This window comes from Ciconia boyciana, chromosome 13 (assembly GCF_034638445.1).
Source record: "Ciconia boyciana chromosome 13, ASM3463844v1, whole genome shotgun sequence".
NCBI lineage: Eukaryota > Metazoa > Chordata > Aves > Ciconiiformes > Ciconiidae > Ciconia > Ciconia boyciana.
This window is the reverse complement of record NC_132946.1, coordinates 9617650-9642904: the sequence shown is the minus strand read 5'-3', so window position 1 is coordinate 9642904 and position 25255 is coordinate 9617650. Positions and strand designations below refer to the sequence as shown.

General features: G+C 40.7%; 2 protein-coding genes across 12 annotated transcripts in view; one reads left to right on the top strand and one right to left on the bottom strand.

Moving 5' to 3' along the window:
- Positions 1-25255, top strand: part of IQCK (IQ motif containing K) — a 173608-nt gene that overhangs the window by 39447 nt on the left and 108906 nt on the right. For 4 of the 11 annotated variants that reach the window (XM_072877710.1, XM_072877705.1, XM_072877706.1 and 1 more), the window contains one exon: positions 15833-16215. The exons of 1 other annotated variant lie outside the window; for it this stretch is intronic. In XM_072877710.1, coding sequence (XP_072733811.1) covers positions 15833-15942 — 110 coding nt within the window. In that variant the 3' untranslated portion in view covers positions 15943-16215. Of the gene's footprint in view, positions 1-5193; positions 6818-15321; positions 16216-22537; positions 22617-25255 lie in introns of those variants that run through there. 6 more of the 11 variants (XM_072877711.1, XM_072877713.1, XM_072877707.1 and 3 more) reach the window with 4 other exon arrangements.
- Positions 8762-23800, bottom strand: GPRC5B (G protein-coupled receptor class C group 5 member B). The gene is made up of 4 exons (XM_072877704.1): positions 23609-23800; positions 16512-17525; positions 11712-11824; positions 8762-10280 (listed from the first exon to the last, which is right to left on the bottom strand). Exons 2-4 carry the CDS (start codon positions 17515-17517, stop codon positions 10236-10238), a joined length of 1164 nt encoding a protein of 387 aa, XP_072733805.1. The 5' UTR covers positions 17518-17525; positions 23609-23800; the 3' UTR covers positions 8762-10235.

The window sequence follows — 25255 nt, the reverse complement described above, 5'->3', positions numbered from 1 at the left end:
GAGCATTTTCATTGAAAATTCTGTTGGTGTTTTTTGTAAGTCATTTAGATACACAAAACCAAAATTTCTATTTATAACTATGAGATGCATTAAAAGCCTGGAGAAAAGGCTGTCACTAGTTAAAAAGTAAAACCTCCAAATAGTCCTGCAGCAAAACTAGACTTGAGATTCTTTTGGTTAAAAAAAAAAAGGGGGGGGGGGAAGGCAGGGAAAGAAAGACCATGAACTGTTAGTGGAGTCTTAAAATATGATTCAGAGATTAGCAAAGAAGTGGGTGACAGATTGCAGAACATAGAAGCTACTTGCCCCAGACTTCCCTTTAAACCCAGGCTGCAGTATTAGTCACTTGGATGTCTTTTTCGATGTAACTGTCTTTTTTTTTTTTTACGTGATCATTTGTTTTAGTCTGTGTGAGAGTTTAAATTTGGTGACTTTACAGAACCTATCATATTTTGCAAGTAGAAAACATTTCAGAAATAAGAGGGGCAAATGGGTGTAAATGCAGTTTTCATGAAGCTGCCCAAGCAAATCTGGCATTCTGGTTTTCTGCCCATGTTGGCTTCTGCCTGTAAATGCCAAAATGCTTTTTGCTAAGGACCTGCGACTCTGGAATGATTTCTCTCCATTTCTGGCCAGTTCTTTCTGTTTTCACCATTCTCTTTTTTCTATCTTGACTATTTACATGGGAAAAAACTGCATTAATCAGATGCACTGAAGATCCACTGTTTGCCTTCATTCTGGGTTTTTCTCTCAGTCCAGGGTCTTCTTCCCTAAACTGTTGTGTTTCTGTGGCTGTCTCTTCATGAATCTCAGGTCAATGAATGATTTGGAGGACACTTTGATAACCAGTAGCAATACAGTCTCCAGTATATCTAATTGTGTCGTTTGTTCTCTCCTAAACTCAGGCGTTCATGTCAGTTGTTCATCTAGTCTAATGCTTGTATCTTCCAATATTTCTTTTCTCTTTGTACACCTTGAATTGTGAAAATGCCGTCCAGATATATCCAAATGAGTTCTTAATCTTTCTGTCAAAATATTAGGAAAGCATGGTGCCTTGCACAAACCAATTCTGCTGGAGATCTTTCAGCCCTTTTTTCCCATCTCCATTACTGGATGTTGGTGTTTGGGAGTCTCCTGTATGTCAGCTCTTGCTTCCCTAATCTAATCTTAAGTCAATCAAAAAATGCCTCGAAATTGTTTGTTCTCTAAAGTCATGGAGGCAAGACTATGCCTTTTACAAACTCTGTTGCTGATTTGGAGAATAGGTTTGTCCCATCACTTTTATATACCCATTTTGCAGAAGCCTCTTCTGATGAGCGGTCCTCTGACAGTTCCATTTCAGATTCATGAGTAGTAGGCATGTCTATGGGCATAATTTCCGGTTTATTTTTTGTTTGTTTGTTTAACATATCTTTTTTCGATACATCACTTTCCTATCACAAGTGACTGAAGATTTCCTGAAGTGAAAGGTTTCACTAATAATTGCCTACAAGTTGACTTCCAATAGTAAGAGGCTAAAATTATACACACTTTGTAAAGAACTGTCTCTTTAAAAGTCAGGTCTTATTTCAGACAGATTGCTGGTGGCTCCAATTTCATGTTCAGGCTTCTTTGGCATTTCATTGGGAGGCTAGGGTGAAACTCCTTTCTATATATATATTTTACTCTAAGCCCCTGCTAATAAGTTATTCCAATAGATTTTCTTTAATGGATTTTCATCTTCTTACAGTCTGAGTCTATGGTATTTTTCATTACTGTTTTCAACTGTTTAAATTACTAAATGTAATTCTCATAGTTCTTACGATTTAAACAAAATAAAGAGTGTGGGTGTATAAACCTTTCATAAGCTACTGTCACAAACCAGTTGTATTATACAGTACTGTATAAAATAGGTCATAGTTTGTTCGCTGTTACGCTGAAACAAGCAAGTCTCAAACCAGAACGTCAGTCCTGATTCTGTATTAGTGCATTACGATGAGGGAAAATTGCCTCTGTTATCCAAAATAGATGGTGAAGATGTTTGAACTTAATGCATATATAAATAGGACAAAGGCCAATCCTCGGATGTCTGATAGGAGTTCTGCAGATTTTTGAGTATTCCACTCCCCGGAGTTGACCAAAACAGTAAATCCAAATACATTCAAAACCAGTGCTTCCTTTAGCCATCATCTGTGCCTCAACATTGCAACGCATACATGATAAACTATGTCAAATGAGCTGCATTTCCAAGGAATGTGGCAGACAAACTAATAGATAACTTTATTACAGTAGGAGTAGCAAGTCAAAAATAACAGTTAACAGTTGTGCTAACCTCTTCAGAGCAACCCCCACCTCACTTACAAGGAAATTAATCACAGTCTCCACTAGTGCTTATTATTGTAGTGATGGTTATAGTGTCCTATGATTTAGAACATGCATGTGACTAAAGCACAGTTTCATCAGGTTCGCTCTGTATTAAAAATAAGAGTAATGAGACTGAAACATAGAGCTAACAAATTCAACTGTCCTGACAGTAGAAACCATGTGACATATATAGATAGAAACCATCATACTGGAAATAAGTGAGATGTGAGATTTTTTTTTAACTTAACACTGTCATAGCACTTAAGGGCCTCAGTTGCTCTATGTCTTAGGACTTAAAACAGGAGCTGATGTTTTAAAACTATATGAAATACTGTGATCATGCTACCAATGATCATGATTGTGTTACTTCTATTTAAATTTTATGTTGCACCTCCTTAAATTAGTGATTATGCATTCTCTGTGGATAATTTTCACACATTCTGTTACACAAACATCTTGGGAGTTAAGGTGTTTGTAATTTTCATGGGAGCTGAATCCAGCCTCCTGTGAGAATGGTTTTCTTGGCACTGCCCTGAGACTGGCAGCAGTGCACAGTTGCAGTCACCACTGCATAACTGGCATCCTCGGGCAGTTTGTTCTGCCTGGTTATGTCCATACACCTTTCTACAGCATGCAGGCAATCTCTGTAAAGAAAAAGAGATGGTCTCCGTTGCAGTAGAATCACAGTTCTGCAAAGGTAGGAATCTGCCAGCATAACTGCACGCAGTGACTAGGGACGTAGAGGGATAAAATGGGATAAACTGCGCTGTAAAAGTTCAACTTCTATTAATTATTTTAAATGCAACTGAAAATAGAAATGGGTCTTTCTCTTGCTCTGTTGAACGAATGATAGGACTCCTAAGACTGAAGTGGTTAAAATTCAGCATATGAATGGCATGGTTGTAAGCTAGTTGTTGATATTGACATTTACACTATTCATTGCTTTTAGATATGTGTTGTCTGAAAGAAATGGGCTGGATTATCAGCTAGTATAAGTTGTTCTAAACTTCATGGAGCTATCCTAATATAAAAACTAAACATCTTCCTTAGGCATTTCAAAATATTTTAAGCAAGTTAGTTCAGTTTGAGGTGTCACAGCCTGAAAAATACATTTTTCCAATGGAAATTTCTAGTGAAAAGACTTAGCCAGGCAGCTTCTTTCCCCATCTTTCCAGCTTATCTGAATCCTGAGGACATCTTACTTTTCTATCTGCATGGGAAGCAAGTATATGTCGAAAACTATTTACATAACTGCCTGAAATCCAGATTCATGCTGACAACCTGTGCTTCCTGGTTAGTGTGATGTGATTTGAAATTGTTCTGCTTAAGTAACACAGGTTATGATAAGACATGGACGCTCCTGACTAAAAGCACTGCTAGCAGCTACCTAAAACACCTGCTTATTTTAATGTGAAACAGTGTGAGCCCTGGGGTTTTTGAACTTGTTGCAATTTTTATGAAATACTTGCAAAGGCCAGCCTCATCACATCAAGGAATATTAGATAAAATTCAACACAATAGTTAGTATTTTGTATATGGGACATTCATAGTCACATAGGATATTTAATCCACTCTGATTTTTCTCCTTACCAGCTGTACAAACAAAAGCCCTAAAATCCAGAAGGGTCTTGTGCCAGGAAGGCACTGGGCACATATTGCCTTGACCATTGTAGAACATAGGGTGCATCCTGCCACTGCAGTCATATTTTGGCTTTCTAAGGTATTGTCTGTGTTTCTCATCATCATACATCACTTGTCGTGTATGTTTTGTATGAGCTGAGATCTTCCAGGCTGGTAGCACATTGAGCACCTTAAATTAGCACATGGTCCTGTTGCAGCCCAGTATTCTGGGTACATACCAAGAGGATTTTGTTTGCTGGTTTTCAGTTGCATGCCTTGGAAGGGTAACTAAGCTCTCCTGAAACTGTATGTACAAAAGGGGTTTTTTGGGGGCTTACTGGGCCTTCTTTGCCTCTAGCATAACTTTTATATATAAATCTCCCAACAAACTTGCTTGATGTGAAAGGTGTACAGTACAGATACATCTTCTGAAGTGTAGGGAGTAGAAAAACAGATTTTTATCTTTATAAGTTAAAAGGCAGTTTGTAAAATATTAAAATATTAAGAACAGAATTTGACAGCTGAAATTACAGAAGTAAACTGAGGAACCAGACTGTTGTATCAGCAGAAGAAAAACATTAGGTTAATCTGTATTACAGCACTCTGAAAGAATACAGAGCTTTGAAAACAGCTTTCACTAGGGGGTGGGACATTTTACTTTTATGTAGAGCTTTTGTTCATTTAGAATTGTTTACTCCAGCAAGCAACCCTGTGCTCTTTGTTTGACTGATTTTTTCCCATTTGGCAGACCCTTTGCAATCACATGGATAACATTCTTCTTTCCACTGAGACATAGAAAAACTATTCTTTATTGACCTTGCTTGTTGTCCTAAATTACAAAAATATATTTATATACTAGGTGAACTGTATGACTTCATCAGTGACTTTTAATTGAAAATTCTTCAAAGCAAAAACCTCAAAGAGCTGCTTTCATTTTTTTTGAACAAGCCAATAACGTCTTACTAGCAAACAACTCTGCCCTCAGCTACACATGCACAACTCCCACAGATGGCACTAAGAACTGTGTACAAGTATCTGAGTGCTGAAGCTGTGTCAAAACAAAAAAATGCCATGCATAGAAGAAATAGGTCTTTTGGGTTGGGGGGGGTATTTATTTACTTATTGAAGAACAACTGAGTATTTGCTGTGGAAGTATGGATGTTTACTTCTTTGTTTCTATGGATGTTTTGGAAAGTTAAGTATTTAATGTTATATTTTATATGGTTGCAGTGGGAAGCAAATTGGAAGACTCAGAAGAACATACACAAAATTGTTCAACATCTCGATTTTAGTTTTCTCACCGCTATCACAAAACACAGAGCTCATGGACTAAACTTTGTGGTACTGATTTAGAAACACTCTTAGCATTACAGTTGTACTTTTACAGGTGAGGTGTTGTAAATCAAAGGGAGATTATGTAAGGACCCATCATGCCAAGACAAAATTCAGTCCTAGAGCAAGTAAGCACAATTCTGTTAAAACAGATGGAATTGTGCACATTTAGCCAAAAAGTTTGAGTCTGTGTTTATCTTGTGTTCCTGAATGCTCACTTGCAAGCTTTTCTGACAGGGACAAAACTCTGGATGAAATAAATGGAGTAACACTCACATGTAGGCAAGTGTTAAAACTAAGGCAAAAATCTTCTTCATTTAGTATAAACTGGAGTAGCTTCACTGACTTCTGCAGAGCTGTGACAATTTACACAAATCCAGGCTCTGTTCATAATGGTCTAATTTTCAGAAATGCTGTGCCGCTGCAATTCCAACTGAAGGCAATGAGAGCTAGGGTTGCTCTGCATTTCTGCAGGGGAAAAGTCAAAGGCCCTTTTGTTATCACTTAGCACATGTGCTGAGAAAGTATAAAATTAAGATCACAGTGATGATAGCATTTTCAACAATCTTGTGTATGTGTACCTACTTACATAAGGTGCAAGCAGAATAAAAATCAGATTGGGCCCCCTGCTAAGGAGCCCTCATTATTTTGTTAACTCAGTCTTGTCAAGCATAGTCCTATTTAGGCCTTTATAATTTCACAATTAAAGAAGATATTTGCAGTTCTACTACTAATTCCATACAAGTTAAACAAACAGAGGTCTAGTTGTTTTGAATGAAAGCATGATAAAACACAGATACCCTCTAGCTCTTGCTGTGTTTCAGCGTGGATTTCTTCCATCACTTACGCAGACTTTGTCTTCACTGTTACACCAGTGCCCACCCCTCATTTGGTTCCTGGTTGGTGATGCTGGTTGTTGCACCAGATCAGGAAAATCAAACCATTTGAAGAAAAAAAACTCTCAACCTGCATTCTTCAACCCCAGCTGTATGATCCTGTCCCCTCCTTTTCACAAGCACAAGCAATTGAGCCAGTACAGGAAACTGCTGAGCCAACTGGAAAAAAAAATACCACTTGTAGTGTTAAGAGTTTGGCTGCTCAGCTCTTTGATTGGCTCACGGTGGGTTTGATAGGTGCCAGAGCTAAGGGTAAATGTGGGAATGTGGCCAAAGGTGGAGGAATGTGGCCCTAGCCTCTAGGAGCTGGTTTCATTTAGTTTAACTTAGCTTATATTGCAGAACTGCACCCACGGTATCACGACAGAACAATGCTGTCTGTAGCATCATTAGTTTACCGTAATGGAAAAATTTTAGGTGGATTTTAACACCAAGTTAACACAAACATTGTAAGTAAATAGTAAAGCCTTTATTCTCGTTAAGAACAGCATTTTGAAAATAAAACATTTGCCCATGCTTTACAACCTTTGTAGTTTTGTATACTTATGTACAGTCATCATGGTACACATTGATTGTCTTGAAAATCCTTTAAAGATGTACTTAATAAGATACCAGTATGCAACAATCAGCGGAAAAAAGGGTACGTTATAAAACACACATTAATACATTTAATAAATATATATTATCTATCAAAAATGAGCTTTAGCTCTCATCAATTAATAAAAAGCACCTGCTTTGTAATCCTGTAAGTTGGTAGAATAGTCCAATTGTTTTTTTATAAAAGCTACAATGCTCCCTTTTGCATGGCCTTTGGATAGACCCAAGGCATCAAGCTCAAAGCAAGCCAACCAAGATGCCTGTGTTTAGACTAAAACCAGAAACATCTAGTTCTACAGTATTTCATGTACCTTGTTTATAGAAACAACTGTATGTATTGAGAGTGTTCTTCTGAAGATGCTACGTATTTTCTGGCAAGTGTCAAACACCCACCCTCAACTCATCTGAAAGCAGGACAGGATCTGTAAAGTATGGCTTTGAACTTTTGTCCAGCCATTGATCAAAAGCTAGTTATTATAAATCTTGTTTTGGTAATAGTTTTTTCAGATGCTTTACGATTTCATTTTTCTGCATGGAAACACCATGAGCACGTAACTATCAAGGGACAACATAGTAGCTTTTATAGTATAAAAGCTAATTATAATTAACTGAACTGTGAAAGGCTTGTGCTTACTTACTTATCATGTTGTTCACAGATGCTCTACATTCTAGATAACTTTCATAAAAGGCAAAAGTAAACATTTGTTTACTGTAACAAAAAAATAAGTTAACATAAAGGTGCCTTTCTTCAATTACAGTTTTATTTGGGGCATTTTACATCACCGACTAGTGACTTACAAAAAAAAGTTTCTTATTACTAATTGTATAAAGTTGGAAAATAAAGACCCTCCTAATCTATTGCCACACTTCACCACCACAAATTAAACCCAATCCTGCTAATTTTTAATTTTGTGAATAGTCCACATGACTAACGCAATGAAACTAGTCATGTGAGTAGCAGTTTGTAGGATCTGGCCATATCTTTGCATAAGGCCTCAAATTCCAAACCAACTTCATCAGGAGCAGGATTGGGAACTCTATTTATCAATTCAGTCACATCTAGAAAAAGAAAAACACATTTCTTAAGAGAACTATATCTTGTACAGATTTTGTCCAAGGTCTGTAAAATGTGTATTATAATTCATAAATCTTGGTTGTAGCATGATAAACTTTTAAAAAGAAAGCTGTCCTACCATTTATGCCATGGTCATCTTACATGTTTTTTACAATAGAGTTTTATGAGGTTTGGGGTTTTTTTAATTGGTTTTTAAAAGCAAAATTCTGCAGGCAAGTGATGGTAATAGGTTTTTTATTGTTCCAAATGATGCAACTTCTGGGTAACTATCATTATCTTAAATACTATCTTATGTGATCAAAGCTTGGCTTAAAACAAGCAAAATGTATTTCTAAGTCACTGGATAGCATGCAATATCCACCCCTACCCTACTTGGTTACTAAGGCCACCTAGTTACTTGCAAAATAAAATAAGCAATCCCTAAAACAAGCACATGCTTCCTTTGCCTTGAGGAGGGAAGGGCAGGGGGGAGCTAACATACTCCTTTACTCATGCATGACAGAAAAACGTTGCTTCTGGAAGAGAAGGGCTTTGAAATAAAACCCCATAAGATGATCATGGCAAGAATGGCAATATATATTTTTTCCATATATATATATACATTTATATCTGTGTGCAACACTTAGGGACTGGTCTTGCAGCCTCTGTACCTGTACGTAGACCTACTGGTGTCGATGGGACTACTCATGGGAATACAAGTCTGCAGGACTAGGTTCCTAATTCAGTAGAAATGGAGGTACATGAAGAATCAGGAAGACTCTTGAAAAATAAAAAGCTTGTCTTTCTTTTGCAGTATACAGCAAGTAACTTCTTTCTGTGAAGCTACTAAGCTATTCAGTTATTTGTACATTATATTTTTTTAGTTTGAAAATATATATTTTTATTACAGCATATGCAAAGTTTAATTGTTATGTTTCCTATGCCCTCAAGTAAAAACAATTAGCTTTTAGTATCGAGGAAAGCTAAGATTAACATTGGCCAAACAGTGAGGATACAATGATGTTTTCAATGTCCGATATGTATTAAATGTTAAATAAAGGAATGATCGCTTAAACATAATGAGAAACCATGGCACAAACAATGGGCAATGGGAACCTTTTAAAGAACCTGGAGAAAACAAAGATAAAAAGCTTTGAGAAAGTCTGCCTTATATCAACTCAAAAAAGTGGAGGGGAGGGGGAAGAGTAGGGAAGAAACCACCTTAAAAAAACAAAAACAACAACAAACCACCTCCAGCACGGAGATTCTACCAGCTAGGCACTAAAATGCACAACCACATTTAAATGCACAAACAACTGCAGTCAAGGGGACTACTCATATGAACAGGGATTAGAAAGGGAGGTCTTGACCCTATCTGCTGCTGAGGTTCTCCTGAAAGGTGGTCAGTACTTCTCAGCTGCCACCGCTTTCCGGCTTGACAAGATCAGCCCAACAGAACAGGCTGGCTCGGGCAGTACAGCGGGTTGCCTTTAATCCACCATCACAACGAACTCCTTCTGGCAAACTCGAGTCACGTTCTCTCCCCAGCTAAGTCTTTGCAAAAGTATATCCCTCCAAAGTTTCACTTAATGGCTTCGTCTGTAGGAGCCGTGAGAGCGCGCGGCTCTTCGCTCGCACCCGGGATTGAGGCTGGAACAACGGGGAATCGACCCTGCACAGCCGAGGAGAGCTGCCTCTGTGCTGGACCTATGCTTTTTCTCTCTGCCTCAATAAGCTCCATAACTCGCATGAAACATGCATAGACCTTTCATCACTCCAGAACTGCATCTCCTACACCAGCTTTTTAAAGAGAAGAGTATCAGCCTACAGTGTAATGGTAATTCAGTTGCCACTGAGTGACAATGCTTGACTACACATGATGCTACATGACTGTACAGTACAGCTAGATAATGAAGCAAACAAGGTACTTTTCAGGACGTTTGAAATGAAGGGAAAAGGAGCAAAAGGGAAAGAAATCCTGCATGTTTTCACACTGTAGTGGCAATCTCTTTTGGCAACATGAATTAAGTTTAGGTGAGAGGAGGGTATTTTGCAAGCAACTGGCAACCAACAACAACAGGCTTGCCTCGCACACTAGTTACAGACAAGAGCATATCTTACATTTCAGAATACAATATCCCCCTCTTCCAATTTAAGGTGTGCCTACTTCTATTTTAAATTAGATTCAGCTTCAGTTTTACAATTTTGTTTTTGCAATTATCTTATCAGTTCAATGGTGTTCACATTTAGACAAAACCCTCTGTAGGATTTTGAAAGCTCCTGGATGTTTTGTTGCTTTGTTCTGGTACTGTTATGGATTCCTCCCTCAAAGACACACTGCCAGGGAACAACATCGGCAACAAGGATTCTTATTCTCTACAGCCTACAGCCTTTCACCAGAGGTGTCGTCCAGTGTAACTTGGCGGAGCAGTTGGTATCTGGAAATAAGGATAATAAACCCATAACTGAGAGATCTAGTCTGTTCAAAAACCAGTGTTATCATGCTACATGTACAGGACAGCTTTCCAGACAGTAGTTCCAGAGCAAAGTGACACAAAGAAACTCATCTTCCACCCATACCATACATTTACCTCTCTGTAAAAACCATGACTATACATACACATTAATCTCTCATTTTACTATCTGACGTTCTCCTTTAAGCTTTGTATCCACCTCAAAACACAGCAAAACAAACAAAAAAAAAACCCCAAAACAAACTCTCTAGGTTCTCATCCTTAAACTGGCTTCTCCCTGAGCTGCGTATTCTGGTATCAGAAAACATAGGCATAGATGAATCCAAGTATCAGGCATAGATGAAGCCAAGCATCAGAAGGATGCTATTCATTGCTGACAGCAAAGTACAAGCCTTTTCATTTTATTCAAGTTGATGTGTTTCCCACTGTCTTACCCACACAGGAGAAGCCTTGCATCTAGTCTCTCTTCTTCACTAAAATCAACCAAAACTTTACTTATTTAAAAACAAAAAGAGACCTGCAATAAGTTCACGTTATTTGGTTTTAATGTGGAGGTTGAGTTATGGAATCAGCTCATGATTCAAAATAAAGAAAACCCAACTCACATGAGTACAAACTGGCTCATGGGTAGATTTTTAAGAAGCATGTAGGTATGCATGAAAAATATGGGGATGAAAATTCTTCTTTTTCAACAGTATGCCTGCTGTACGAAATGTCTTCAAGTGCAACTACACATCATGTGAAAAACATATAGAAAGTCTGTTTGGCATCAGATCACTAAGCCATTCGTACAGCAACCGGGCAGCAGGAAAACAGGTCTATCAAAGAATGGCATGCCAAACTATTGTCTAAGAAAGAAAAATCAATGCTATTAACATTAAAATAGTTTATCTTCCTCTTTTATGAATCCCTTTCCCAGGGACGTATACATCTGTAACTTACTTACAAAGAATTACATACATTTTACAAGAAGATGGAAGATATGTGGGAGACCACCACTATCTGCAACAGTGACTCTTATTTAAAGTAATGTACTGGCCTGTAAACATTTGTGTGGCTCACATCATCTTGAAAAAAAAACAGGTTAGAAATTGTGTCACTTAATAGTAATGTTAAGTACCTTAACACAAATTTAATTTGAAAGGGACCAAAGAACTCATTTCACTCAAGCTACACTGCAAAATGTGAACGGCCAAGTAAAGAAATGCAAAATACTTTGTAATTACATCTTTTCTAGAGGGAAGGGAAGCATTACATGCATACTTGCTGCCCAGATTTTCATTTACAGCTTTCCCCCTGCTGTGAATAAGCTAAAAGCAGGTTTTTTAATTAGTAGTGGTTGTATATACCAGTGCATATCAAAGATTTCTTAAATCATCACATTTTGATACTTACAGTCCCACCATTTAGCACAACTGCCATCTCAGTTGGCTGATAAACATTGCTTCTAAAAGGCGCACTAGGTCGGCTTCCCAAACTGCCGTTTCGAAATCCTGCCGTTCTTAGCGCTGTGTTTAGAAAAGAGAGATCGTTCTTAGGAACACGATTAATGCTGTGCGTCTCCTTTGAAATCACAACAGTACCTTGCTTCCAGTTTAGTTATTGGGAACTTTGCCATCGATTTTAACATTCATGCTGCCATACCAGTTTTCACATTGCTTTTGAACAGCAGTTTTTCTTATATAGTTGGCGATGGATCTCAGAAGAATCAGTTTTAGGTAAAATTAACTGTTTGCTGTGGAATGGGAAAAAAATTATTGGAACCGAATTTTTGAAGTTTGCTTAGTCTCATTTCAATAGGAGCTAAATGTCTTCAATCGCCAAACCTTTGATGTACCTCGTGCAATGTATTTTGCAAAGTGCTTACTATATTGGTCTGGATACTGTGGGGTTAAGTAAAATGATACTACATTTTGCTTTCTATCAAATTCAGAGGACAGGGATCCAAAACACTGCTCGAGCCAGTAAGCATGCTCACAACCCCCCTGAGCATTACTTCAGCATGACTAGCGTATAAGGATTTTCCAGATGTTTCAGATTATATTTACTCTGAGAAACTAGAAATATGAAGTAAATATTGCTTTTGAATAGCTTAAACATGGCAAATGACTGTAACAAAAGAGAAGATACTGATTGTCCTTCTGAATGTTTATACCAGAACTACATCAGTCTCTCCGTTAATTTTAGCACAAGTTTGGATTCAAGACATATATTCTGAAGGAGAGATACGCATAGTTAGGGATATGCTTCTTCATCTCTAAACCAGTCCGGGGATTGGCACATACAAACTCTCTTTTTACTTTGGGGGTAAATAACGGCTTCACTGAATTCAGATGTGGCCAGGGAACAGAGCTCATTTATCCACGCGAGTTGCGTGGTTACAACGGGCAGTACTCATCTGTGAGCTGGTATATAGAAACACGCCTAGTTCAGACACCTGGGGCAAGAATTTATCTTACATTTAATTCAAATTACAATTCTACACTCCCTGGCTGAAATCGTGAATGACATGAAGTTTACAAGAATTTCAGCATAGACTTTAATGAAGCCAGGATTTAATATAGTTGCACTGTGTGGAACAAGCTTTAAATGGATCCTGCTGCCATATGCTGTCCTCTATCCACTGCTACTCCTCTCTTTGGGAGTTGTGCACAGAGATGAAGAACAGTATTGATATAGCACAGAAATTTAGAAATCCGGCCCTGCAAATGCTCAGTTGTTGACTTCGGATACACACAGACCCTCACTTGCTCTATATTTTAAAATTAGATATTTTTGCAGAACACTGGGAGAACAAAAGATGAAAATGCCTAAACTAGAATTATGTATTTTTTATGTTATATTTAACCATCTCAGGGTCAGTAGTATTCTTTCTTTGTAGTTTGGCTTCTTATTGTATGTTAAACACAAATGATTGCACTGGTATTTGCTAGGACACATAAAGAAAAAAAAATCTCTTTATAATGCCTACTATCATTAAAATATTTACATATTTACACAAAATATTTACACAAAGTTTCCATGGTCATTTCAATGTTATCTTAAAGAGCCAGTAAATTCAGTTTCATATTGCTGAAATTTCCTTCCCCATTATTGCAATAAGTCTAAAATTCTTTTAACATGAGAATCGGAGACAAAGCTTGTGGACAAAATACTAATTTTGGAATTTTTTCTCATACCAGTTTTACCATTTTTCCTTGTACTTTTTCCATTACTATTAAATGCATCTACTTGCATAGAGTATGTATAGGTAAAAAACAAAATAGTGCCAAGAAGATTTGAGCAAATGTTTTGTCAAAGTCTCCCTTTAACACATATTTTAAATTTTATTAACTTTGTTTTTAGGCATTGGCTCTGAGGGTGACTTGTAGTACTAAAAGTTATTAAATGAAATTCAGTGAGTACCAGAGCTGCTTAGGCTTGGGTTTCTTGACAGCTGTAGCATTCTACATTTCACATCCAGATTTTTCATGTATAAGCAAATTCTCTTTGCCTTACAGAAGTTGCTCTACTAGCGTGCAGTGCTCTTCCAGAGAGCACTGAGAACTCATTCAAGTTGCCTTTTTCCAGGCTTTCTAAATACTTTGCTAACATTTTTACAAGACACAGGTATGAAAATAACTCTTTTAAGTAGATATTTCAACTTATGTATCATATGAGTATTAAAATCCCAGATGAGTATGTTGTTTAAATGATGTTTAAATAACTGACTTTAAAATAGTTTTGCTTTATTCATGCTTAATGATATTCCTGGAATAGAACAGCTCTTGTTGTTATGTGTAACTTGGAGCTACATTTAGCTAAGAAAGAGAGAAACTAGGAGAACATATGCTTGTTTGAACCTATAGTTTAAAGGCTGTTCAGATTCTTAAAATGCTGCTTAAAATCTTAAAAAAAAAAGGAAGAAAAAAGCAAAATTACTAAATTACTTTATACAAGTATTAATGGAAATAACAAGAATTAATGGAAAATATGTTTATCCAAGCATGTTTTCTATTTAAAGCTAACTACTTACTAAAACAAATACTACAATCAGGGAACTAAGAGGTGTTTTCTGGTTATTGTGTCTTCCAAAATTTTACAACTAGTAGATCTTATAAACATCATTCTTAAGTATAATTGAAGAAAGTACCCTTCCTTTAATTTATAAACTCTTAATGATGAATTCTTGAATTGAGGTTAATTAAATGAATAAAAGAAGAGAACATTCTCTACATACCTGCAGAGAGCCAATTGCTAATAGATTCCAGGTGCTTAGCCACTGACAACCATCAGTACAGTGATCTGACTTAAATTAACACTTCAGCAGCCATAATATGTGACTTGAATATTATTACCTGTATTTACTTTAAGTCTCTACCATACTCATTAAGTTTTGTCTCCAAACCGTGTTGTCATAAGTCTGTACTTAAAGAACCGCTGCAAAGGAATAATGAATCTGTTTTGATTTATTAAAAATGTATGTATCCTTCTCCCACATGCCATAGGAATAGGAATGACATGCATTTATTACGATAAATATTAATAAGGGCATCAGATAAGGAAACCTATTTTGTATTGTACTGCGTACGATTCAGATAGATTAAAACAGAACATAAATTGCACTATAATAGACACTGTAACGATTTTATAGCTATCATATGTCTATCCATTTCACTAGAAAACTTAATCACTGAATGATTAGATCAAAAAGGTGCTTCCAGTTCTTTTTTAAAATGTATGCATGAATGGGAATAATACAGAGTGAAAGATCCAATTTTGTTCTTAGGTCTGCCTTAGTCAGGAATAGCTCCACTGAAGCCATTGCAGTTACCTTACTATGAAATTAATTTAATGAGGGATGTAGGACAGTAAAAAAAAAAGAGACTGCTTTTGCGGTCCATCATGAAGCTGCTCTGGAACATTAGTAATACACAACCATTCTTTTATTGATGCAATTTGGGGTTTGTTTTACCACTGCCCTTGGTGTATATACTCACAGAACTTAACTCCTTTCTGTTCAAAGCTTCCATACTAGAAGGAGACTTTTAAAGTTCCTGCTAAAACACTTTGAGGAGAAACGTCTTCCTGACCCCACATTGTGCCAAACAAGAGTGCTGTTTTCCTCCACCATGTCTGGTCTGTATCCAGAGGAAACATCAAAGCCAGATGAAATCAAAGATACCTAAAGGTGAATAGGAAGGTGAAGTGCCTGGACAACGTGCCCCAAGCCTTCTTTTGGGGGCTGCCAAAGCAATGTGGCAACTATTGGGTGGGATACCAAAGTCCTCTTCTCAATTAGAGTGAATAAAAAGCAGTGTGACTAGTAACAAAATCCTTTATTCAACTGTGGGACAGCACCAGACCGCAGCCTGCACTACGGAACACGATCAGGCTTGTGCTTCCCATCGCCGGTCAGAAAAGCATCCCTGTGTATTTTCTGATGTGGGTTAAACGTTCAGCAATGGTTTGGATCTCTTAAGCTAACAGTTGTTGCTGGCCCTTTCAGTAATCACTCAAAAACATTTTCATTGCAGATTTTAATGATGTGTCATCACACATTGTTCTATGTCACCAAACAGCTATGACAAGGAAAGCAACCATTACCTGGAAACCTCTATCTATGCATACTCTGTTCAGACGTTAAAGCTGTCACAACAAAGACTGTCTTTGAACTTGTCTATACGCCACTTTGCATTTCCCCCCCCAGTGTCACAAAGTGGCACTAAATCCCATTTTACTGGAAATATAATCAATAATTATTATTTTGCTGCTCAAGAGGCTGAGCATTTTGTAACATAGAGCACTTCTTGCTTTTTTCTTGGGTTTTTGGAAAATATTTCATGTTAAATGTTGTTAACTGATAATGACAAAAAATGTCATTTAAACTATTTTAAAATAGAGGCTATTTTTTCCCACAGTGAATTGTTTTGTCTTTCAGTGTTGGCTTTGCATTTGAAATTGTTCTGTTTTTCAATGAAAAAACAACATGCAGAAGAATCATTTTAACCAAAGACATATTTTCTGTATTGCATTTTTTTCATTTATTCCCTCCACTAGGTGATACCTTAATGAAAATTGTAAAAGGGAACAATATGTAGTGTGAAAAATATGGCATTTGTAATGACCCTTGTTTTGAACACCTGAAAAATGTCTAATACAGATTATTTTCTTGGCTACTACAGAAAAATATAGTCCTCTATAGTAAATTCTTACCTGCATTATGCTCATCCATTGAAAAGGCTTTATTTTCCATGTAGCTCCGAGGAAGCTGTATATCTTCCTCAAAAGCAGTTTCACGCATCCTTGGCTGTGAAGTATCAAAATAATTGGGAGTGTTTTCCTGCTGTGATGGAAGGATGGTACAGTGGACCTCTGGGATGGCATGAAAAATAACAAACACCCAGCCACTGGACACCAGTGCAATAGCAAGAGTGGGATCACTCCATTTGTCTCTTCTCTTTAGCTCAGCATTACCAAAGAGGTACATAGTCATCCAGGCTACCCAAATCAGAATGGAAAAAAAAAGTGTTATAATGAGGCATACTCCATTTTTCTTCCATTTCTTAAACTTTCCACAGAGCGTGAAAAGAGAAAATCCCATGGTAAATACCATCAGGAACATAACATAAATCAAAGCCATAGCAAAATCCATGGGTTCATAGCTGCAGGCCAACTTGTTATCTCTGACAATTGTCAGTATTAACCACTCGGTTCCAATAATGACCTGAACGAGCATCAGGCAGATTGCCACACCAGCTAGATGCCAGCCAGATGGACTCTTCCCATGTTGAACTAGTCTACGAAGTCTCCAGGCTTGGGCTAGCAAGCACGAGAAGCACAAAGCAAAGGTAACTCCCCACAGAAATCTTCGGGTAGAGCACACCGTTTCATCTTCTTGTATGATGAAAGCAAACGTCAGCCCAAACAGTCCGAGAGTCCCAAAAAGAAAGAGGAAGTGCATTCCCAGGGGGCTCTTCTTCTCCTTGTCCTTGATGAAGGGCAGCCTCACCAGCAAAATCAGCATCAGCAATAACGTCGTCAGCACACCTGCCCCTGCAACTGCCTCCACAACTATTCCCCAAATGGCATCCAGGTCGCACAGGTAAACGTACTGAGGGAGAAGATCCAGTCCGCACCCTCTAGACGTACTTGAGTTTTCAGAAGAGCCATAGCTGATCACGAAGAGGAGGAAGAAACCAATGGCTGGGTAGGTTTTCATTTTTCTGTCTGAGACAACAAAATATTTGTGTGCTTAGCTACAGTTCACTTTGGAGGATTTCACAGCAATTGGAAGCACAGCTTGTTTCAATAGCCCATGTTTACTGGTTTTTTGCACTGGATTTGCAGGTGGGATAGCCTACCCCTAGTCCCCTTCGCTGCCCTCCCAGAAAGCTGCTTTTGCCTGTTGTACTCGGAATGCAAACTGACTCATTTCTGTGTTTGCACAGATTGAAAACAACATTTCCAAACACTGCCCCTGCAAATATCCTAAAACACAACCAGAAGAAATTATGTATCCTGTTGCAAAAGAATACATTATCTACAGTACTTTATAGTTCAAATTCAGGTGCTTAAACTATGTGTAAATTGCACTGGGCCTGATGCAAGGGTAAGTTGTATCAGAATTAGACTGTTTCACAGCCTTGCTCCTTTTACTGGAATAAAGGCAGAGTCAAAACCACTTTTTTTTTTAAGGATAGAGCAGTCCCAGGAAAATAAACATTGTGCTTTTTTTTAAAAGGAAAATCTTGTTTTCATGCTCGGTCAATAGGCAGTTATAATATTCACTCCTTTCATCCTCTTCCAAAGCCCAGGTATTAGATCGCATTTGTAAACGGGAATGGTTGGCTAGAGAAATCCCATATTCTGTAACAATGGTGCACACATGCAATGTCATCAATCAACTGATCAAAATGAATGACTCCTTGTGCTGCTTAGCAAGTCGAAAGCCATTCAGAGGAAACAAACAACAAAAAACAGCATCGCTTTCCCCGATCCAGGGTGAACCATGACAAACTCTCTAGGAACACAACACATCCCACTCGACCATTGGGACCAAAAGCCTGGACGAATTCCAACTTAGTTTCAGGGAGAACACGGGTTAGGTGCTTTAAAAAGGGATATGTTATGGCATTTGCTTTTATTAAGCAAAGCAGGGCAAAGGAGATTGTTAAAAATGTAACCTTTAAATGAACAATCTGCCCCAGCGATAGCTGTCCTGTAAGGGCAGTCTGAAGTAAACACTACACACCCCAGATACGAAACCTGACGCTGTTAACCTTCACTTGCATAGTTAGTGCTGCAGGCCCCAGCAGGATTATGTTCATTGATGTGAGCAACATGCCTAGGTGAAAACGTTCAGCGTAAGACTTCCATTTGTATGGTATGACCATATGGAAGAAAAGCACCATATCAACAGGCAATGATGTTAGTCACAAAGCTCGTGTGAGGAGCAGAGAAACTATCGGTAGCTCTTTTGTAAGTTAGACAAACAGCCCTAAATGGTTACCCATCTGAAGATATTTCATAGATCAGAAATGCATTTAATGAAAACATCAAAAACTTTAATGAGAGTTGAAAATGGTTTAACATAACGGTGCAATGTTGTTGTATTGAACATGATCAGTCATAACCAAAACAAAAACTATTTACATAGACGGTCTGAAACAGAGTCTCTTGCAGCTGAGAACAATGGGCTTTCTTCCTGTGCATTACAGTCCTGTAATGATCAGAGTTAAATCTTGAGGATCTCAGTCTTCAAACTACTGGTCATTCCCCTTTCACTGAGTAATGACCGATGCCCATTTTCGGCCTCTGCCAGGAGACAGATGATGGAAATGATGCTGTTTCCTATTACAGGCACCAAGACAGCAAATGTGCCAATATAAATGTGTAGTGACTTTATGGGCTTCATTCATACAACAGACAAAAAAGCTTATTACAAAACTTCATCTCAGAAGTGGAAGCTGTGACAAATAATGTGATCTGGGATTGGACAAACAGGAAAAGGGTAATCGATGATCTTTGCCTGCCCACAGAAATTACAGTATCCTTGCACTGTTGAAAGGGCTACAATGTTCTAATGATGCAATGACCTGCAGCTAATGACTAATGATTTTTTTCTACCTAGCTGTAATTTACTTTATGGTGAATTGGTAGAATATTTACTTGTTTACATCTGATTTGTATAACAGGTTTCTCAATGACTCTGTCACAACACTCATGTTAAAAACACCGACTTTACAGACAGAAAACTAATCGTCAGTGAAATGTATTCATTTTTGTATTGAATATGGTTACACTCAATGAATCTCCTTTCCCTGTGAGTACATAATTAACTAGAAGGAAACATTCTGAAGGTAATTTTGCAATTCCTTCGATGCACAGGCGGTTCCTACTTCAAATAGTGCATTTACTCTTTAGAATATCCAAAGTGTCCTAAAAAGTGTGAAATGGTCAGTGCCTGCTGACAAAGGGAGGAAATCCCCTAGGATCTACTAAGGCAATACTGCAAACCACTGGTAGAATTTCAAGAAGCAGGAGGTCACGTGGAAAATTATTCAAAATTCATTCTAAATGTCTCCCAAACTGGAAACAATAAACAGCCCTTAAGTGAGGATCATGTTAATTTTCCACTGCCCTATCACTTACATATTATGATATGCGTGTACTAAATTAGTTTCAATACTAGCTTTGTTTATTAGCTACTCTCCTAAGACCTGGGGGGTAATGAATTAAGTGCAAATATCTCCAGTTCTGAGATGTTTTCCAGTTTTCTGATTACTTTATTCATGTCATGTAACCCTCATGTGATTGAGCTATTCTAGGACAGTCTGTTTCCATGGAGATTGTGCTGCATGGGTAAGCAGTCATATTGTCAGCCCATCATTTGTTTCCTCTTCCTATTTGGAAGTGTTCGGGAGGGGGGAAGGGAGGGTTAATGAATTTTGAGTACGAAGTAGTAGTTTCTTTTGGAAGGGGAAATTAAGCTGTGACAACGCATACTGAGAATTCAAACAAAATATATATTCAGAAATGCTGAGATGTTCAACTCAAGAGGAGTTTTCCCAAATTACTTCCTTTTGCGAAATTACTTTTGGGAGAGCTGATGGAAATAAAGAGTGGTTCTCTTAGAAATCTCCTAGATAGCTATAGTATTGACCAAGAAATCTCTAGGACTGCTGGCAGGTATTCTTGGCGTGAAATCACATTCCTACCAAATGTCAGTAAGCCTTACTGAACAGTAGATCGTGTCCACACCAAAGCTTGCAAGCAGGGCTTCAAATCTCCAAACGAGGAATCTTTTCCTCACCACTGCTATCCATATAGCCATGTTTGCAACCTGTTTACTATGTATTTCTGCCTGACTAGGTAAAAACTGGGAACGTTAATAATCAACCCCCATGATGATACCACCCAACATCCTCTTTCTGGCACTGGTACTCCGCACTGAACTCAGACGGCTGTATAGACAAGGGAGAACATTGCATTACAACATACAAGTTTGGCAAGGGCCAAACCACAGCTTTTGTTGAAACCATAGATTCAATAAATTTAAGGGAAAACTAGAAAGTCTTTTTGTCAGAAAAGTTGTTTTGGAAAAGAGAAGTATATCAATACCGGGTTTTTATTAAAACAGTGTTTTCCTCAAGCCTGTGCTGTGGGCAGAATGGCAGAGTCCTGCATCTCTCGAGATTCTGTAGTAAAATCTTCTGTCTGCACATTATCCCCAGTAGTTAACTACATCAGTAACGGTAGAGGAATAGTATTTTTACCTCTTTATGTCTAGATTAGCTCTTAGCAAAGTTATGCAACCTCACGATAGTAACAATAACACTCTTTGACTGGCACTTCACTTCTACTATTACCAGAGAGCTACAGCAATAGTAATACAGAAACGTCACAGAAGCATTCCAGCACAGATATAGTAAGCAGCACCAATATATCCCCTGCATAGTTGAATGAAACTGTTCACACAGAAGGAAATCAACTTGAGATTTTTTTTTTCTTCTTCTTCCCAGATCCCCCTCCAAAATTATATTTCATTACAAGTAGTTAAGCCAACATACCTGAACCCAGAGCAACCACGAGGACTTGAATCAATAACCCTCAGACATTTCAGGCAAAAGCAGCAAACAATTAGCAGGACAGCTTGCAAATCCAGTCCTCAATTTTTGGTCCAAAATCTGCTCTCAATGGCAACAGTAATAACTCCACTGTTTTCAACAGAGTGAAGTCCCCTACAGTATCTGGTGTAGAATCACTACAGAAATGGCAGACACAAAGCTGCCCCAGCGGGTACGAAGTACAATTACAAGCAACTAAGCAGAAACAGAAAATCTCACAGTTGTCATCAAAAAGTTGTCACGGTTAAAAATCAATGAGGCTTTCAATAGCTAAAGTCTTCTGACCAAAGACTGCAAATCTCTCTTATCTGGTCAAAAAGATACTGCTGTCTGCTGCTAGAGAATATATATAAAGAATAAATCTGTAACCATGCAAAGATTTAAGGTTGGGCTATTCATGGCTAGATGTATTATCTCTTCCTCTTTTTAGAGTCCTAACGTTAATCAACTTATACAGGAAGATGCATCCAATCACAGAGAAGAAAAACAATCTAGTAAATAAAAGCAATAGTAGCACAAGTAGTAACCTGCTCTGCCACACATAGGCAGAAGACTGGTTCACTGTACCATTTCCGAAAGAAAACCGCCCCCACCATGAAGTGTTGTGGAGAGATGCTAGTGAGTGAGGAATTAATCACAACATGGGATCCCTGCCAGCTCCTTTTGATCAGATCTGAAGGATGAGCTCAGGACTGATAACAGAGCAGCAACAGCCCAGCCGAGATCAGACCACTCAAGAGATGTATTTGCAGAATAATAATTAATAGTGCAATTGTGCTTTGTATGCAAAAATACAGCAGTGATTTAGACATTCCCTGCATTAGAGTAATACACATCATGCTATGTACAGCCTCACAGTTACAGAAAGCAAGACCCCACTCCAAAAAGGACATGTAGAAAAAGTACTGTTTTCATTTAGAAATACTTTGCAATGCTGAATAGAATATGAAATTCTCTTTCTAATGTTCTAGGTGCCCACAATTCCCTTTGGTCAGATCTGTATATCGCCTGTGCCTAGATACTTCTGACTATAATGCCTGGTGTTCGTTATACTACTGATAGCAATCAATGTTTTTCTTTTCTTTGCTAATTCTGTTTCTATTCATGTCACAGCTTCATGACAGATGGGTTTCCTTCACCTGATTGCTTCTGATGCAGCGAGAGAACACCTCAACACCGATATCCACTGCTGGTAAGCAGCAAGCATATCACCGACAAATAGATACTCAGTGCTATAGGGATGATAACCAACCGAGGTGTTTAGGTTCAGCACGCAGGGAATCTTGTTAGCCTAGGGATAAACGTTAGGTCAGGTGTAAACAAAGGGCTCACGTAAGTGCTAAATCCTATCGCCATTTGGCTTTGGGGAGAGGTAATACAGAGACAGGGCTTTCTGTGAACTAGAGAGGAAACTGCTAAGGCTGCGCAGCCCTTGTGCGGGGCTGCACTGCGCCCAGCGCTGCGCACCCACAACCCGGCCGGGCTCCCACCGCCCGCCGGCCCCGGGGCCAGGCAGCAGCAGCGAGGGGCCAACAAAAGGCTCTTCCCCCTCGGCCCAGATCCCCTTACCGCTGCCCTTGAGCTCCCGCCGGGAAGTGAGCTGGAGAGCAGCCCAAAGGTGCCTGGCTTTGCTGCAACTACCCCCGTCCGCGGACGAGCGCGGGTGCGAGGCCAAGCAGCCCCCTCCTCGCAGGCCGGCAGGCAGCTGCCTCCCCTCCGGTCTCCCCTTAATCCGCCTGCAGCCGCCTCCTCCTCCTCCTCCCGTACGATGTCTATCCCGCTCCAGCTTCCTCTCTCTTTTGTCCCTTCGCTCATTGCTCTCTTCGGTTTCTTTTCCAGCCTCTCCCGCCCCCGCCTGCCCCCGCTCTCCTTCCCCATCCTGTCTCGGAACTCCTCTACCCTCCTCGCCAGTCTTCTCCCCGCTCCCCGCCGCGGTGCGCAGCCCCCCCCCCCGCCCTATATCCCGTCTAATCCCCCTCCCGGACTCCCACATCCAGCCTCTTGTCTGCTCCCGGCCGCCGAGCTAATTCTGCGGGCAGCGCACGGAGCAGAGCCCGGGCGAGCGGCTCCGTTGTGCCCCCCCCCGTCCGCAGCGCTCCCCCGGCTGCGCCGCCGCTCCGGGGCAGCCCCGCGGAGCCGGGACCGGGGGCCGGTCCCCCCCCGCTCGCTCGCTCGCTCACTCACCCGCTGGCTGCTGCGGCCGAGGGCGGCGGGGCAGCTCTGTCCGCCAGCCCGCCGCAAGTCACATCCCGGCACCGGCGGCGCGGCGGCTCCGCGGCGGGGAGCGAGCGCAGCGCCCAGCCCCCCCGCGGCGGCGGCGGCTCATGGAGCGCCCGGCCCCGGTGCGCGGCGAGCGGAGCGGAGCGGAGCGGTGCGAGCGCTGCCCTGCCCTGCCCTGCCCCGCGCTGCGCTGCGCTGCCCTGCCCGCCGCGCTCTGCGCCCGCCGCCCCGCTGCGCTACGGCCCCGCGGCCAGCCCCCTCCCACCGCCCCGCCCCGCCTCGGCTCGGCTCGGCTCGGCGGGGCCGGGCTCGGCTCGGCTCGGCTCGGCTCGGCGCGGCCGGGCGTACCCCGGGGCAGCGCACCCCCCGGCGCCGGGGCGTCCTGGGAGCGCGGGGCTGCTCTGCACCCCCGGGGGAAGGAGCAGCGGGCATCCACACGGCGAGGGAGCGCACACCCAGACACGCACAGAGCTGCATGTGCAGCGTGGCACGTATACGCCTCTATAAGCGCAGACTTGCACAGTTGGACACACGTATGGTCGCAGCTCTACGTGCTCCTACAAGGCGACGTGAAGGCAGGACACACAGGGAGGCGCGAGCAGGCGCGCAGGCATGCAGGCATGCCGCTGTGCTCCTGTGCTGCACGAGTGAGTGCGAGAGAAACGCGGGCAGGGTGGATTAGGAAAACGGGTCCCAGGCACGATAGCTGCGTACGCACACCTATGGCCAGCTGTGGGATTTCAGAGGTGGGAAGTTTTGCAGCCCTGTGACAGCGGGGATTTTGCAATGGGCTGGATACGCTCACCAAATCTGCCCCGAATGCACGCGTCCAACCTGCTGCTACCTCAGCAGCTAAGCATTTGGAAGAGAAAAATGTTAAGTGCCTCTTTATTGTGCAAGTGACATCTCACAGTCTGCTTATGCAGCAAAATTCAGGAGCAGGCCCTGTGAGCGCATGAGGCCCTGCAAAGGTGATGCTGGGAACCGTTCGGTATCTGCCTCCCACCTCCCAGCGTGCAGCTGATCTCCCGCTTTCCAGCTTCTCCACAGTTCAGTTCTGAGACAGTTGTAACCCTTATGCACAGGACGGGGCTTCCTACAAACTTCAGGAGGAGTTACTTGTAGCAGGCAAAGACAGCCAGCTTCAGCCTACAATGTTCATGAACAGCAGAAACTTGCTTGCCTTTCCAACTGGTTGGAGTGCATTTGTGTGACGCCTCTGTGGCTGGCAGCCACGCTGTACCGTGCATCCGTGGTCTTATGCTTTCACTTAAACTGCTAATGAGAAACCGAGCAGCTACAGTTGACATGGCGTTATCGGCAGGGAGCAACTCCCGCCCGTCCTTCCTGAACGCGGGCAGCACACCGCCCTTCTTGCCAGGGCTCCGTATCCAGAGCCTTCCAAAGGGAAACGTCTGCTCTGAAACGTGCGTTCCCCAGCACAGAAGAACTGTAACCTTTAAGCAGACTCATCCTAACCTGCGTGGGCTTATTTCGATGTCACTTCTTATGCCTTGGGGGGTTACCTGAACTTCTCAGCGTGGCTGACATGGAGTAAATCGGCTGGTGCGGTTGGGCTGTAATTGCCTGTGTTTAGGCAGGGCAGCAGGG

Excerpts from the sequence above, each read along its gene's own strand:
- GPRC5B (XM_072877704.1), bottom strand. The coding sequence starts at position 17,517 with ATGAAAACCTACCCAGCCATTGGTTTCTTCCTCCTCTTCGTGATCAGC. Across the intron at positions 11,825-16,511 it reads AATGGATGAGCATAATGCAG|CGCTAAGAACGGCAGGATTT; the intron begins GTAAGAATTTAC and ends TTCTAAACACAG. Across the intron at positions 10,281-11,711 it reads TTGTGCTAAATGGTGGGACT|ATACCAACTGCTCCGCCAAG; the intron begins GTAAGTATCAAA and ends CCTTATTTCCAG.